Source organism: Anopheles merus, chromosome 2R (genome assembly GCF_017562075.2).
Source record: "Anopheles merus strain MAF chromosome 2R, AmerM5.1, whole genome shotgun sequence".
Classification (NCBI taxonomy): Eukaryota; Metazoa; Arthropoda; class Insecta; order Diptera; family Culicidae; genus Anopheles; species Anopheles merus.
In genome coordinates, this window is record NC_054082.1 from 55470193 (window position 1) to 55487057 (window position 16865).

At 40.2% G+C, this 16865-nt stretch overlaps 4 protein-coding genes across 14 annotated transcripts in view; 1 reads left to right on the top strand and 3 right to left on the bottom strand.

Annotated features, from left to right (window-relative positions):
• Window positions 1-7509, bottom strand: part of LOC121588784 (dedicator of cytokinesis protein 4) — an 82703-nt gene extending 75194 nt beyond the window's left edge. The window contains exons 1-3 of one of the 10 annotated variants that reach the window (XM_041907117.1): window positions 7132-7291; window positions 6679-6919; window positions 5361-5633 (exon numbers count right to left, since the gene is read on the bottom strand). In XM_041907117.1, the coding sequence (XP_041763051.1) occupies window positions 5361-5397 (37 nt within the window). In that variant the 5' untranslated portion in view covers window positions 5398-5633; window positions 6679-6919; window positions 7132-7291. The other 9 variants (XM_041907120.1, XM_041907124.1, XM_041907122.1 and 6 more) reach the window with 9 other exon arrangements.
• Window positions 7510-8260: 751 nt separating this feature from the next.
• On the bottom strand, window positions 8261-10059 carry LOC121589965 (4-hydroxybenzoate polyprenyltransferase, mitochondrial). Of its 2 annotated transcripts, XM_041909261.1 has the most exons (3): window positions 10030-10059; window positions 8743-9973; window positions 8261-8670 (listed from the first exon to the last, which is right to left on the bottom strand). In XM_041909261.1, exons 2-3 carry the CDS (start codon window positions 9841-9843, stop codon window positions 8455-8457), a joined length of 1317 nt encoding a protein of 438 aa, XP_041765195.1. In that variant the 5' UTR covers window positions 9844-9973; window positions 10030-10059; the 3' UTR covers window positions 8261-8454. The 2 variants fall into 2 exon arrangements, with proteins under 2 accessions (XP_041765195.1, XP_041765194.1); XM_041909260.1 differs by having other exon boundaries at window positions 8743-10039.
• Window positions 10060-11231: 1172 nt separating this feature from the next.
• LOC121589049 (guanine nucleotide-binding protein-like 3 homolog) lies at window positions 11232-13360 on the top strand. Its single transcript, XM_041907617.1, has 2 exons — window positions 11232-11369; window positions 11435-13360. Exons 1-2 carry the CDS (start codon window positions 11348-11350, stop codon window positions 13198-13200), a joined length of 1788 nt encoding a protein of 595 aa, XP_041763551.1. The 5' UTR covers window positions 11232-11347; the 3' UTR covers window positions 13201-13360.
• Window positions 13286-15996, bottom strand: LOC121589050. Its single transcript, XM_041907618.1, has 4 exons — window positions 15245-15996; window positions 13869-15163; window positions 13581-13804; window positions 13286-13518 (listed from the first exon to the last, which is right to left on the bottom strand). The coding sequence occupies exons 1-2, from the start codon at window positions 15275-15277 to the stop codon at window positions 13934-13936; spliced, it is 1263 nt and encodes a 420-aa protein (XP_041763552.1). The 5' UTR covers window positions 15278-15996; the 3' UTR covers window positions 13286-13518; window positions 13581-13804; window positions 13869-13933.
• Window positions 15997-16865: the final 869 nt, after the last annotated feature.

Genomic DNA, 16865 nt, shown 5'->3' on the forward strand with positions numbered 1-16865 from the left:
AAGTTCAAACATTATATTTAGCGTTACGTAACATAAATTAAAGCCGGTCTCGTAGTACAGTCGTCAACTCGTACGACTTAACAACATACCCGTCATGGGTTCAAGCCCCAAATGGACCGTGCCGCCATACGTAGGACTGACTATCCTGCTATGGGGGGATCAATAAGTCAATGAAAGCCAAACCCACAAGTAGTGTGGTACAGGCAGGCCTTGACCGGCAACGGTTGTTGAGCCAAAAGAAGAAGAAGAAGAACATAAATTAAACTCCCCCTCTCCCCTTATCAGCGTTACATAATTGATGAGTGACGACTTTTTAAGCCGTCCACAAGCACCGAGGAGGCGTGCTATGCCCAAATTGAAGTGGCAGGATGGCATAGAGGCTTCCGCCATTATGGCCAGGATAACGGATTAGCAGATGAAGGTGCGAGACTGCTCACGTTCCACACACCTCTGGGGTGGACACTCCAAGACCGCCAAACGGTTAGAGCCGGATAAGTCAGTCAAAAGTAAAAATGTAAAAAGTCTGTCGAAAATTTTGCCGATCTCTGGTCTAGATCAAATGAACCAGCAAAACAGGAGCTGCTAAAGTAGGAGCTAAAGTAGAACTAAAATGTTAAGCACGATTAAAAGTCGCAATAATTTAGATGTATATTATATTCCGTCAATCTAATTTTAACACACTTGGCCTTAATGAAATTAACGACGTAGCATCCGCAATCCACATTCACTAAAGATATGACGGAAAATATACCAAGAACAATTGCTTCGTTCTAGCGACACGTTTTTAACTGTTATATAAATCAGACACTGAACAACCGTTTGGCGCTATGCAAGACCAAAACCAAATCGAAAGTATACGAGATCACTGTTCATCGAGAACCCCTGGACTGCTACCACGGAGATATCACTGTTATAACTCCTTTAGGGTTTCTTCTTTAAGGCCTATTAAGGGGCATGTGAACGATTTGTAGTGAAAACGTTCAATAAAATTTATTAGCTATATTTGGAACGGTATTGGAATGCAGACAAAGAGCGTTTTTTTATTTGATGTCGTTCCTAAGTCTAATTAACATCGTAAACACCAGACAAGGACTACATATCTGGTTGCGTAGAACCTATTATTATAACCTATTCACATTTAATGTTGTTCAATTATTGTTTAAAAATTGTAAGATAGCTTATCATACAAAGTGTGTAAACGTTACACATTTAGTTTTAACATGCATTTTAAAACATCTGCATATGCTTCGAAGAGAATGAACGGTTGTCCCGGAAATATCTGATCCATAATTCACATGCTACACGTTGCGTCGTTTAACCACGAGTAGGCAAGCAGACAAAACAAACTATGCACCAGCATAAACGGCTCCCTGAAGTGAATGAAGATATTTTTTTATTGTTTTCTCACCAGACGTCGTCTGCTGAACGTCTGAGTGCACCAAGACTCGTCTGAATAACAACAACAGAAATACATACATACGATAAGGCGAACACCATAGCGAATGGATACAGAAAAGAGAACACAAACAAATGGAGACAGAGTAAACCAATGATAAAACTATAGATACAATAATAACAAATTCATGCGAATGATGAATTACATTCATTTCATGAGACTTCCGTTCCGTTTCTTCATGCATGTTTGCTGTAATCGATCTGTCTCTTGTTTTTCATGATGTGAATGCCCTAGCTAAATGCGATAAATTGCACTCTGTCTTTTCTATTTAAAATATTAAAACTGTTAGCAATTGAAACTAAGGAATTCAATTCAAGAGAATAACCAAGTTCGTCATTAACATTACTCACATTAGAAACATCATATATCATCCGCATCAGAAACTGACACTGTTTTCGACGATTGCATGGTAGATTACAGGTATTCCCCGGTACACGCCATACTCGATATACGCAATTTCGCTGTACAGTATACGCTCGGTAATCCGTAATGTAACAATGAACTCATGAACCGAGACAAAAATAAGAAGTTTCAAAAGAACACGTCAAAACGTCATTCGATAATCTGCACTCAATCAGCTGGGGATTACCGAGCGTGTCCTGTACAAGATTTTCTAAATTTGACAGTTCTTCGAGCAAAAATGTAAAATAAATCCATTTTTAGTCCATTTTAAAAACATTTCAAAGATACAAAATTGTAATTTTCAGTTGAAATCAGATCAAATAACTAATTTAGTGACTAAAACCTATCACTTCAAGTAAAATGATACAAAAATAGCTAAAATTTTACTTAAAACCACGAAATTCGAATTACGCTAATTTTCGAGGTCCGCATTAATAGCGTACATCGGGGAATACCTGTATTCTACTATAGGTAAATCAATCCTGCAACTGATATCCAACGCTTAACAATTCATTCATAACAATTGTCTACATAGCTCAAACTCCGCTAGTTTTGAACCTATTTTTAAATTTTTTTTACGTAACGTAAACCCAGAATGATGAAATCATACCAAAAATTATCGACGCGCAAGACAAGCAATGCGAATTATATTGGTCTAAAGGTTTCAACGGTTCACCTATCCAGTCTATGGTGATATGTACCAGAATCGGATCCAATGGATGAAGCGGAACATATTTATTTTTAGTTTTAACCGTTTCTTGAAAAATCATCCACGTAGGCACGTACATTAATAGGCACGATGAGGAGTACGATGGCAGTGAACGTGAATTGTGAACTAAGACGGATGTGGACGGGTTGCAGAACGGAAGTATGCAGGCCATCTAACCTTGAATGATCGCATTTTCTTTTCCTACCCTTCTTTGTTCCATTGAATGGCCACCCATACGAACAGGCTTTTTTATGACACTGATTGTATCACTTGCTGCTGATCAATACATAGACCTGATTTATGAGAACTATTTGAATTTTCCCTACATCCGTGTAGAAATTGTAAATTTATCAAAAGTTATATTCGTTTCAATCGAATTGGTTAGAATTAGTTGAAATTATTTAGGTCCTATAAAATAATTTATGCCGGCTAATTCAGACTACGAATCAGTTACAAAAATTTTCAAGAATATTTAAAACTTTCACATGATTTTTTAATAATACACAATGGAAAGTTCTATAACATTATTAACGCGAATATATGGCTATATGTAAGCATAAAAACTATCAATGAAATGCAAATTCCATGCAAAAAAGCTGTACAACATATTTTACTATTTTTACAAATATTTTTAAAGCACTTTTCTGCTCATAGGGGGGAAAATGTTAGCCTTTACACAACACCACACAATTCAACTCACATAACTAACTTCCAGTCAGTCTACATATTTGCACGATTATTAAATTATTTATTTATGTTTGGCATAATAACTGTATTAGTTATTTAATTTAATTACGAGGTTACGAATGGTTAAAAACTAGAACATAAAATAATCAATGCTCTCCAATGCCATGCGAATATTTATATTTAAACTCGTTTTTTGGGTCTTATTTTTGCTTATAAAATTGCACTTTTCTGTATTTATAAAATACTTTTAAATTTGTATATTGAAAAAGTTGGTTTTCATGTACATGGTTTATGAACACTATTTGTTCTATCCTCTTCAGGAACATCAACAGCTCCAGATAGGTTTAATGACACCCTCCTATGGCGCTTGCAGCACCTTCACGTGAATGAACAGGTGGTTTTGGCTATGAATGTGTAATCAGCTCATTGGCATAGGGTACTAGCACATAACACTTCAATACAATTCGTTTCTTTGTAAAATGTTCCAAACAATCATTGTACAGTAGGTGACCGCTAACTGAGAGGTAAACAAGCTCCAGTTAACGAACAATGTTCGCTAACTGGAGTGACGTTTCGATGGATTGATTATTTTGATTGGCGTTGGCTGGAATAAACATACCAAACTTTTTTTTCATTTATGTTGATATAAAGTATAGTAATTCGTGTAATAACATAAATTAATAGCAAACGTAGGCAAAAGACCCTAAATTTGTTTGAAAAATGCACATTTGCGACAAATTTCTCTTCATGAAATTCCGGATGTTTTATGTTTTGACGTTTAAGTGTTCGTTAACTGAGAGTAACTCCAGTTAGCGAACCTCCAGTTAAAAAGCACTCCAGTTAAAACACATCCAGTTAGCGGTCACCTACTGTACTATCTTTTTGAAATTTGCATCGATATGGCTGAAGATAACTTAGAGCAATTGTGCCATTTTTGCTCGCTATAATTCATGTTCAATAGTTTTTTTTTTTAATTTTTTAATGTTTTGATATGTATTATACGTAATGACAACGAATAAACTTGATTTACAATTTTACAAACGTATGCAGACTTAATAAAACTTTAACACAAAACAAAAAACAGATTACTTTATTGTTTTGTGTTGCAACTAGTATTTAAAATATACTAGACAACGGTTTAAAAGACACCGCTGACCTAATCACACATTGCCAACAATAGAATTTGTTTCGTCAACAATTTATGCATACATTTTCTATGAGCCAGAACATCGTTGTACGCATCGATAAAGACTTAATGCCATGCTCAAAATGGACCTCACAGGAAATCGCACATCCGCGTTGCCCATTTCCGCTTTGGAACCAATTCACTACTGACGATGATGCCAAAACGCGTGAAACCTCTTCGTATAATAATAATAAAATAAGAATCATAAGTTGTACTTGCTTGCTTCAATATTCAATCTGTTTGTTTTTGCCAGGATTAGTGACAATACTGTATTCTTTAATGCAACAATCATCACTATTGTTTCCGTATCAACGGTTATTTGTATTGCACACATATATAAAAATCTTATTAGCATTTGCTTTTGTTTTTGTCTTCTTAAATGAGAAATGAGCTAACCTAAGCAAAAGTTGATTGTACCTGATTTTGCGAAAAGTGTACATCTGATGTATAAATCATCATTGAAGCAAGACTATTCGCAGTTTAGCTAACCCCCCTCCCCCTCCTCCCTTGTCGTAAATAAACGTACACGGAATCCATGATCAAGATAAGCATGCAATTTCTCTGCCCTTCAACTCTCGACATGCCCGACATTCACCACAGATGCACTCTTGTCTGTCTGATGGGAATTACGACGCTGTCGTCTCTGCACATATTATTCAATTCTTCTCTACCCTTAGTTCTGGTAAGAATTCTTGGGCACACACACAACCAAGAGGATGCGTTATTACTATTATTATCTACAGCAAATACCGATGAATAACTTTCACTGACCGAACATGGGGCCATTGCAGCTCTGTTTCTCTTAAAATGTTTAATATCATATTTTAAAAGAACATTCACATTAACTGTGCCATCTGTGTCAACATAAGATGAATGCAAATGAATAAGTTACAAAATAATGTACTCGTGTATTTACTCACCAACTCCATATTTGTTGCTTGTCGGGGACCAGATCATGTTGATGCCTTGTTTTATCCGTGTTGGTTCGTTTTTGCAGGAGTTTTTTCTTCTTCTTATAGATGCTTATGTAGTTTAACACAACACTAAACTTTGGCACTAAGCTTCTCCTACCATTTGACACCGATAAGGTAGTAGGGAAGAGAGAGATTCTATGGCGACGGTTGAACCATCAGTGCTATTTTATCAGCAAAGATTCAGTGCATGTTTATTTTTCACTTTACTGACTCACTAAGCTATGGTACAAGAGAATTGGCACAATAGAACACAATAAAGAAAACATTGAAAGAGCACTACAGCTGTACGACACATGCGAAGTTTATTCGCTTCGGCACGTATTGCCAAAGCATAAAGCTAAACGTATACGGCGTGTAACTATGCACTGCTAATGAGATTCGAATCGAACAACACTTCCTTCCATAGTAGAACTCATTCTAATCGAGCCACTTTTACACTAGAATTGCTTCTTTACATTACTTTCAGACATTATTACACATGTATGCCAAAATGCGATAGAAACAATTCTGTTGCTTTCTACTAAAACCTCCACATTTAATGCACATTTCTGGCACACCACGGTACAAAGGAATTTAAGAGCATGCAATTTTACATTCACAAATTTCGCCGTGTGCCATATGCGTCATTGATGCAGATTTACGAAAACTGTGTGCCGTATACTTGTTATTACACTTGCATTAAATGCACACGAAACAACATGGAACAATCGTTCAAAGAAATTTGCATCCCACCCAGCACCTGATTGCGATGAGACTTTCAACACACTATTCTTTATCTACCAATTTTCACCAGATTGCACCGATTCCTTAGATCCTTTTTAAACCAATACTGGGAGCGGCAATAGTGCAACTAACTTCAGCACACACAACAACAACAACAAAACACCCCACAACAAGTTTGTGGCAGTAAGCGATGGAAGAAGAGCAAGGGAAATGATGATTACAAGGCACAGTAATGCACGCACGTGAATCTAACAACACACGCACACACGCTCATTCAAACTACCACCATTCGCCAAATTCACATTGCTCAGAATTCTGCTCCTGGGGATTTGATGGCAGGTGCGGCTTTTCATTTTCCACACACATCGTCACTACACCCTGCCCCTATCCGCTATTCACTTGGCTAAACAGTGATAGTGAGTGGGATACATACATTAAGAACTAGAACCATTCGATCACTTCCTGCTCGTAGCTGGCAACGATTGCCAACTATCTCATTGAAAGAAGGTGTTAACGTTAACGGAACGGGAAAAACACATACCGGAAAACGAGCCACTACACTACGGAAGTAAACCACTGTTTTGTCGCATACATCAGAAACGAGGAGCTTCATTCCACAAACAAAAGGAATATGAGCAGGGCCTAACTATGAAACAAACGCGCGCGCGCTAGCTTTCCTTCCAAGTATGAGTATGGCACCAAACACACGACGATGCCAGTGGGCGGACATCGGGCTTGACAAGTACATTTTCTCTTGCTGCAAAGAACAGCATACCGGGAATCTAGGAACAGCGAATATTAAGCCAGATAAACTATTTATTTTCAACGTTGTTCCACATCAGACGTTTATGTTGGAAATAAACACTAGCAGTGCACCAACAACATTCACATTTTGCTTCCATTGTTTCCTGCAGCATCAGCATAGCAGTATTGCAAATGTTTCGCTGGCCAAAGGCAAGCAACTCTGTTCTCTTCCTGCGAAACAATCACTTACGTCGATAGAAGAATATAGCCATTACTGTGGGTAGCTCTCTGAATCTGTGTTCACGCTTGCAAGATGTGATAACTCTGCTCGACACACGGAAAACTACGATATGAGATACGCTGGTATCTTGTCAAAACACAACACAGCGAATGTTGACAACCCGCACAGCTCTATTCACGATCGACATCCCTAGAGTGCGTTTCATGTTTTGGTAAAAATATTCACTTACATGTTTACTCAGAAACTATTGCGTAGCCTTGACTTGATGCGCTTATGAAATGTGTTCACCTTATAGTTGCATCTATAAATACATACAAGCGTGAAATTACATTTGCATTCTTCACTTTTAGCATCAAACAAGCAAGGAAACCAACATTTGCAAAATTCTTTTCCACAATCACATCAAACGATAATCATTCGAACGAAATCGCCGGGTTAGCTCATACGTTAAAGATTTGACAGAAAACACATTTGGTGGTTGACATAGGCAATCTAATTCTTTCAACAAGCGATCGCTTAAAATTCAAATGCTGCTGATAATTGTCAAACAAAATGCGTTTTATAATGCTGTGATTCCCCAGAAGTCGATAAATTAATGATGATGAACTTTGCTGGGGAGATCCTGTCATCTCACCCGACTCGTAGAACATGCCCGTCAAGGGTTCATGTCTCATATTATCGTTCCCCCGTAGCAATTCAGCTGCGTGGTCCGCGTAGGACGTTACGCCAAATAGAAGAAGAAGTTCGCTACTACATTATTGAATTGTTGTTCATTATTATTTCTTTCTATTTTTGGAGCAACAATCTTTTTTTTTTAATCTGGGTATGCACCTCATGAAATGGGTAATCAGTGACTTCATGTACCCATACTAGAACAGACCATTCCATTTATGTGGTTTGGTTTGGTGCGGGGTTTGAACTCAGAACGGACATGTTACTATGTTGTTGAGGCTTTTACCACGGCTACCCAGTTTGATGCTTCAGTTTAATTCTGGAATAATAATGAAATGCAGTATATAATTATATTTAAAAAAAAATCAAACACTCTTAATTGAATGTTGCACACCGAAATAATACTGAAAAAAATATCACAGACGTAAATTTTTTGGACCCCATTTAAAATCAACAACACGAATTGTTCTTAATGCGATATTGGTACTGTATTGAATTTAAACAAGTCTTGCTAGCAATACCCTCCGAACATTATGACCACCTTTGTATTGGTGACTGTTCAACATCCTTTTGGGCAGAATCAAAATGTTCAATGAGAGCACCGGGTTCAATCATAGTGTGGAGACCGCTGCTTACGAGGTATACAGGAAAGCTATCGCCTTATACGACGATATTTCTTGCGCTGGTAACAGTGGCACTCAACTGACCACTGGGATTGCTACTGCTACCGGTCACCGAGCCCTTTGTTCGGTCTTCGCTATTCTTTTTGTACAGCGTTCCTAGGACGATTCCAAGGAACAGTAGGAATCCAACTTGATGGTTCGAAATGAATTTGGTGGCGCAATCCTTGGGATTGTGAATATTTAGAGAGTGAATCTGAAATGTAATAAAGCATGTTAATATTTTTTTTATTCAAGAGCCGCACACCTAAGCCCCAAATATGCGTACCTGGTGAGCTAAGTGGGCTCCAATGAGTCCAATCGAGGTATAATATGGCCATGTTTGATCACACACCAGTCCAGCGGTTAGCAGGTTTCCAATCATGGCTGCCGTAAAACCGCTAAGCCACAGTTTCGTTTTATCTCCAAATCGTAGCGCTGTTGATTTGATTCCTATTATCAAATCATCCACCTTGTCCTGATGGGCGTATATTGTATCGTACACGATTGTCCAGCATACTCCGGCAACGTAAAGTGGCACACACGCGGACCACTCAACCGAACCTTGCGTTGCGCTCCAGCCAAGCAAGGCACCCCAATTGAAGGTAGCTCCAAGCATCAATTGCGGCCAATAGGTGACACGCTTCATCAAAGGATAAACTATGACTAGGCCCAGGGAGCTAGCGCCTAAAAGGATAGAGTACCAATTTAACTGGAGCAGCACCAACAATCCTACCCCCAGCTGGCCCGCCAGGAACACGACCGCATCGAATGGGGCGATCTCTCCCGATACGAGCGGTCGGTTTCGTGTACGTTCGACCTTTGCATCTATGTCACGGTCCCATAGATCGTTTATCGTGCAGCCTGCACCACGCATCACGAAAGCTCCAACGCCGAATAGGCCAAGCATCATCGGGTCCGGCCAACATCCTGCCGGAGCACTAAGCGCAATACTCCAACCACATGGCCAAAAGAGTAACCACGAACCGATGGGCCTATCGATACGCATTAACCTCGCGTAAGGCGAGATTTGTTGCTGCCATGTTCGCGCTTCTTTTCGCTCCAACCGTGTAGTCCGCGTTTTATCGCTATTATCACTTGCAATGCTCCGAACATTGAGCACGCTGATGTTATTTGGTATCGATTCCACTTCGCGTGGATGCAGCATAAGTTTATAACCAAGATTGGTTGTGTATGGAAATCTTCTCCCCGCAACTGGCCTTGCCGATAGCCGTATCGGAACTAGCGTTATATTTCGACTAAGCGGGAAACATATGGTTCGTTTCGGGTACATCGGTCGCACTGCATTTGGGTTTCTGCTCCACGGCCAGCCATGGAAGAAGGTGATGCTGCTGCCTACTCCTCCTCTCCACACGCTTCTTCCTATCATGGCCTGCGAAGAATTGGCGCCGGTCGTTTTCAAATATCGTAATTTAAGGATAGGATGATAATGCACATGCCACACATTTATATTTCACATTATTTCGACATGATATTCATCACGATTTCATTTGCAGAGCCTAAAAGAGCGAAGAATTAATGAACTAGAACTGAAAAGAATAATATTTTGCAATACACCACGAGAAAATTACGTGACTGATGGATTACCAAAGTGCGTATAACCACAACAATAAGCTGTGCTTTACCAAGATATTTGCAGTGCAATATGTGATTCACCGGTTCTTTCTCAAACAATTAAAAGATCACGAGACGTTCCTCAATAAATCAATATTTAATAATTGTATCCGATTGAGTTTTGAGTTATTTCTCCCCTAGAACATGGCATTTGTTCGGATTATTTTACGAAAGCTAAAACATTGTTTTAAATTAAAACCTCACGACAGCACACACTGTGATAAACTCACCTGTCAATCTGAACGAAGCAAATCCATGCAGTGTGGCCAGATTATTTTGGCGGTTTTCGGTAGGCGCAACAATATTTTATCGGTAGTTTTCGGTAGGTTAAAACTCGAAACTTAACTCGAATTAAAAGAAGTGAAAGCGAAAGAAGTGTTAAGAGGGATGGGGGGGAGTGGGAGGGTACTAATGTGCAAAATGAAAGTTCCATTTCAAAAGAATATGCATCCTTTACCTAGGATATGGATTAGATTTAGTTCAGCGGTTACACAAATGAAGGTCTTTCTGAAGTGTTGATCTGAAAATTGTACAGTCTGTTCCCGAGTTACACGGTTCTCGACTTACGCAGATTCGGAGATACGCGGTTTTCTAAATTTAGCAGATTAAATGTCAAATCGGTACAATTTGCTCCAAGTTCGTTATGAATTGCATTTTGGCTAACAAATTGAAACCGCTTAAAAACCAGAAATATTGAAATTTTCTGCACGAATCATATCAAATAAATGATAAAGTGTATAAATGTACTAAATAAAATAGAAAAAATCCGAGTAACTAATAGTATTTTCATAGTTGGTTTATTATACAGGGTGGCTTATCCCGAACAAGTTGACAGCCATGCTGTAAAAAAATGAAAACGAAATGACAGGAAAGGATTCGATCATTTGTTGATGTATGCGTGTGAATTCCAATGGCTGTTTTGGTTTATGTGCCGTAGTGTGCGTGAAAAACTACGTATCACAATCGAATTCCCTCCTGTCATTCGATCGTCCAATATGGCCTTTCCGCCAAACCTATAAGCCCACCTAGTCCCTATACCTACTTTGAGTATTTTAGTTAAAAAACGTAAAATTCGACTTACGTGTACAGATAAATTGGTATTTCTGGTCACTCTGATTCCATGTGCTTCAACAGTTTGACGTTTGTGACATGTTTTGACCGGGTGTTTTCTTTTTGGGTGAAAGAAAAACGTGGTCTAGTGGTGTAACTCGTCTAATAAAACCTAAATTAAAGTGTTTCAATAGGTCAAATCTGCAAAAATGGCACTGAAAGCGATGAAATGTAAGAATCTGCATCATATGTATATTGTTCACGTAAAGCTAATTTGTCTCACAACTTTCTACTAGGTCGTAAATCGAAGCGACAGAAAGCATCCTTGCGGTACAAGGTAATCAAGAAGATTGCCGAGAACAAACGCAAGAAGGCGAAGGAAGCGAAGAAGTTGCCGAAATTGAAGAGCAAAAAGCAGAAACTAATCCAAGTGCCCAACATATGTCCTTTCAAAAAGGAAGTGCTTGAGGAGGTGGAAGAGTTCAAGCAAAAGCAGGAGGAATTGCGTCAGAAGGAGCGGGAGCGGCAGAAGGCACAGCGTCAAGAAGAGTTACGCTCCAAGACGCTTCAATCGATGGTGGCTGATGCGGAGAAACGCCAGGATCAATTCAGTCCTGAAGCGGCCGAGGAAGATGAATATGCAAACGTAATGAGCGGAGGCAAGGAAAACTCCCTGAAAGCATACTTCAAGGAGTTTAAGAAGGTTGTTGATGCCGCAGATGTCGTGCTGGAAGTGGTTGATGCTCGCGATCCGCTCGGTACACGGTGCGCCGAGGTGGCAAAGATTGTTCGTGAAGCACCGGGACAGAAGCGGTTGGTGTTGATCCTCAACAAGGCGGACCTGGTGCCACGCGATAATTTGGAAAGGTGGATGAAATATTTGCGTCGCTCTGGCCCCGTCATACCCTTCAAGGCGACAACGCAGTCGCAAAAATCCAACATTGGCCACAAAAAGTTTAAAGCCGCCAAAACTTTAGAATGCTCTCCCTGTATTGGAGCGGATTTACTGAAGGAACTGTTGGCAAATTATTGCCGTAATGATAACATTCGCACTTCTATCCGTGTCGGTGTGGTTGGTCTTCCGAATGTGGGTAAAAGTTCGCTGGTCAACTCGCTGAAGCGCAAACGTGCCTGCATGGTTGGTGCTAGACCGGGCGTCACAAGGCAGATGCAGGAAGTGCAGATTGATTCGCATGTGAAGCTACTCGATAGCCCGGGCATCGTATTTCAGCGTCCGAAGGACCAAGACCAGAACAAATATTTTGCACTGAAGAACGCACAAAGAGTGACCGAAATTCAGGACCCATTCCCGCTGGCCAACGACATTCTCAAGCGTGGAACGATGATGTATTTCTGCAAGCTGTATGACATCAGCGAGTTTCATTCGACGGACGAATTTCTGGCAAAGAAAGCGGTACGCATGGGTGCGTTGGCGAAGAAGGGTGTACCCGACGTAAAAAAGGCAGCCAGGTGCCTGATTGAGGATTGGAATAACGGCAAAATCAAATATTGCACACAACCTCCGGAGGATAATGCGGATGAAGTGCATCTTGACGCGCAGCTCGTATCACCTTCGGACGATGTGCCCGGGTTGGATCTTGATCAACAGCTCGATGCTTTAGTGCAGCAACTCGGCAGTCAGTATGAGGCCAGTTTCGATGTGAAGGACGCGGAAGGTATGAAAGTGTCTATTAAAAAGGAGGACATTCTCACGATGGAAGTTGACACTGGCGGCCCAGTGCACATGCGGTTGGCAAAGAGCGATCAGCTATCGCAGCTAACAAATGAAGGCACGATTATTGAGCGAGACGATGCCATGGATGGCAAAACTGACGATGGGAGATCCCGCAAACGAAAGGTGAATGATTACGCTGAAGAAGAGAAACGCTTCCGCAAAGACCCAATGTTCTTGCTGGAGGGCAATCAAACGGCCAATCGAAATTTGAAACAAGAAATGAAAAAACGTAAAAAACTACAAAACAAGCAGGCCAGCTCTCCCGATAAAGTAAAGGAAGAGAAGGAAGCCTACGATTTCGATGATGATTATGGTATGGAAGACTAAAGCAAAGCGCACCCAATCATAACACAATACAGGATGCTATTCTTCTTTCGTTGAATCCTGAACAGAAATACACAACATCTTTTCGTTTTCTAAGTACTATATCTGTATTACTTGCAAAAAAGGTAATGTATATTCAATAAACAAGACCAATGTCAAAGGACCTACACAGACTATTCATGGTAATTCAAAATGAAGTGATGGAAAGGAACGTAAGGAACTTTTTTCCTGTTTTTAATACTCATAATGCTAAGGCCATCTCCCGACAATACGTAATCCCTATTCCATCAGTAGCGAAGATGTAACAAAACAATCGGTGTACTGAAATGATCAGACGTATTTTGGTAAGTATTTGTTGTACACGGATTATTGTTGTGTTATACCTTTCCTCGCTGTTCATGTGGCACAAATTCATCTTCCACAAACTAGCGTGGTACAAAATACTTCATGCACTAATTGTAGCACCGCCACTTTCTGATCCTCATCCAATATGCTACCGGCAGAGGCAAACTTCCGTCGCCGATGGGAAGATATCCACTACCGAGCAGTTTTATAAAAATATATGCCGTAATGTAATGTTTCTTGTTACGACCGACTCGTACAATTGCTGTAAGAGAAGAAAGTAATTTAAAACACAATCAAACGATTAAGACGCATATATAGGTACTTACAGGCACCTTCTGTTGTTTTAAAGTCTTTTCACCTTCACCTTACTATTTCTGTTAGTTTTTCTATGTTACTCTGCCTCCCCAACTGCCTTTTTCGGGACCATTTTTCGGTTAATGCCTTTTTTTGGTTTTAAAAGTGCTTTTTTGTTGTCCTCTCCCTTAGTAGGTACATTTGCTTTGTCCGTCGTCTTCGCTTTACGTCTTTCAATGTCTTCCGAGCTTTCATTATCCAAATCGCGTACACTTTGTTTGCTGCTTCGTGGTAAAACTTCCCGTTTCGCAGTATACGCCGAGGTGCGATTAGGCTTAGGACCTGTCGCTTCGTGACCATTTGGTGAGTGTTGATGATCGCTTTCGGAGAACATGTCCTTCTCGCTATCGGTCTTCGTTTGCTTTCCGGGAGAAGGTTTTGGATTTGCCGGATCATACTCTTCGGTGTCGTCCGGTCCGAACACGCTTTTATCCACTTTTATTGCTCTGGAAGATGGGGTATTGTGGAACTCCACTTTGTTCTGAGGGCTTGATGTTGGCGTGTAGGACACCTTCACCTGCGTGTCGGTCGTTTCCGGTGTGTAGGGATCGGGTTCTGATGCACTATTTGGTTTATGACCATCGACTATTCTTGACGGTTTATACATTCGCTTAACACCTGATGATGCACCATTCTCAGGAACGTACTCTTCGTCGGCGCTTCTGATTCTCTTTTTAACCGGCTCCGGATGATACTCTTCTATTTGAGCAGGCAAACTTTTGCTGCTGCCAGCGGGCGTCTTCGCATTTAATTTGATGTTAGTGATCCCTCGCTTTAGCTCATTAATTTCTTTTAGCAAGCGAAGTATAGTCCTATCACGATCCACAACCTTGTCACATAGAGTACGCCCTATATCACTGATCTCAACGTAGATACAGCAATCGTGCAAATTTCCGGCCCTCTCTTCGAAGAACATGTTTAAATCGTTGCGGTAGGTTGTATCCCGAAATGAGTATTTCATCTGCAGGTATGGACGTTCTACACAGTTCAAAAGATGCTCCTTGTTAAGCGCATTAGGTGGACAGATTTCAGAACCATGTTCCGCCAAATTATTCTGTAACAAATCGTACAGCTTTCGGTAGACAAACGACTCCCATACATCGCCCGTGAGGAATTTGTTTCGGGCCGCAAATTCACATTCTTTGTTATATGGTTTGGGAAATCGAGGAGCCGGTAATGTGGCATCGGATTTCAGCGCAACCCTGCCTGCCGGTGCTTTGTCTAATGGCAGTACTACGATGTTTGCCAAAATGTACTTTTCACCAAACTGGAAGAAAGGAATCAATCAGATATTATCAGCACGAAAGCCGTAATTGCAGATATAGTGCAACATGGACAATTAGGGCACCTTTAACTTTTCAACTAATTGCGAGGCTGCCATTCTGAACTGCGCTGATGTACAAGCGAACAGAGGAACTTGTATGTTTTATCTCAAATATGATAAATTGGTTAAATGAAAAACAAAAACATGCCATTTCACAGAAATCGAGTTCGCTTCGTTAACTGTCACCGTGCAACCAGACATTCCGCCAAATAGCGTTGCATCGTGAAGCGTGAAACCAAAATTGATGACATTCCATTTCAATTGACATTTTCGAGCACGGATTATTTTTATTATTATTATTTATTGGTTAATCTTCAACGAGCCGTATGGCCTAATTAAGATAACTAACAGTGCACAAACAAAATTACATACACATCATTAATGAATAATATGAAGATCTTCTCGAGAAGCGGACCAATTATCTGGAATTCGAACTATTTCCCTTAATCTGCAAGATGGATTGAAATCCTAAATGTACCTTGCTTAAACTGGCACCTTAAACTTCCCTTAAATTGCACCAGTTGAAGGGTATTAAAAGAAAATTTGATTGGGATGCGACTTTTTTGTTAGATTCATAGAGCTCGAGGGCTCGAGGGTCCATTGATAGAATAAAGTCCAATTTACGAGCACACAAAATCTTTGCTCTTTCTGCATACTTGATCGCACACCACTCCACAATTTCAGGCGTATTGAGTACTAGTCGAGCGGATATGGACAAACAATTTCAAGCAAATGTTACTTGCGATGATACAAAAACAATCAGTGCCGCGGCGATTATTTTCATACGATATGAGGGCGCGTGAAAAATTTGTCATTTCATCGAACGTCATCATACGTGATGCCGTTGGGTATATACTTTTAGGCAAGGTGGAATGTATAATGAGGTGTAGTTATAGCGCTTTTGGCGATCCCCCCCCTGGGCTCCGATTTTGACAGATGGTTTTCCGCTTGCATATGTATTGATGGATTGTTTACGTTTTGCATGGTCAATATTTGGTGGAGATCAATTTGGGTGAATATTTTAGTTTATTACAACACAGCCCGTGATTTAAAATGGAAATTTTCCTTCGAGAACTTGAAGCGTTCGCCAAACGCGGAAAACTAACTGTCAGTTTTCTTCGTCGATTCTTCTTCCACCTAGCTGTCAAAACGGGCTTATAACTTGACCTGATATCTTTACGGTCCTTGCTTTTAGGCGTCAAATGTTTCAGCCATGTTGATTTTTCGTTACTTAGGTCCGTGTCTGTGCTCCATCGCATGCGATTTTATCGCACGTGCTGTCAAACGCTTTTTCGTATAATATTGCGATTATTTGGATGATTTTAATAATATAACGATTATGAAAAATTAAGTTGAGATTGTTCCTACAAAACACCACACATTTAGTTTGACCGATAAAATCGGATGCGGCGTCCGACGAAATCAAATTTTTTGATTCCGTCGTACGACGAAATCGCACGTCCGACGTTATCTGTCAAATCCCATATAAAATTTTGACAGGCCTTCCGATAAAATCGCATCCGATGGAGCACAGACACGGGCCTTATTCACGTTTCATGGCGTTAAATTGTCACGATAAGTCTAGGCGCACAGTCAGATCTGTTGGATTTGTTTAGTATTTTCACAGGGTGCTGCTGACATTCAG

Excerpts from the sequence above, each read along its gene's own strand:
- LOC121589965 (XM_041909261.1), bottom strand. The coding sequence starts at position 9,843 with ATGATAGGAAGAAGCGTGTGGAGAGGAGGAGTAGGCAGCAGCATCACC. Across the intron at positions 8,671-8,742 it reads GAGCCCACTTAGCTCACCAG|ATTCACTCTCTAAATATTCA; the intron begins GTACGCATATTT and ends ATTACATTTCAG.
- LOC121589050 (XM_041907618.1), bottom strand. The coding sequence starts at position 15,277 with ATGGCAGCCTCGCAATTAGTTGAAAAGTTAAAG. Across the intron at positions 15,164-15,244 it reads AATTAGTTGAAAAGTTAAAG|TTTGGTGAAAAGTACATTTT; the intron begins GTGCCCTAATTG and ends CCTTTCTTCCAG.
- LOC121589049 (XM_041907617.1), top strand. The coding sequence starts at position 11,348 with ATGGCACTGAAAGCGATGAAAT. Across the intron at positions 11,370-11,434 it reads GGCACTGAAAGCGATGAAAT|GTCGTAAATCGAAGCGACAG; the intron begins GTAAGAATCTGC and ends ACTTTCTACTAG.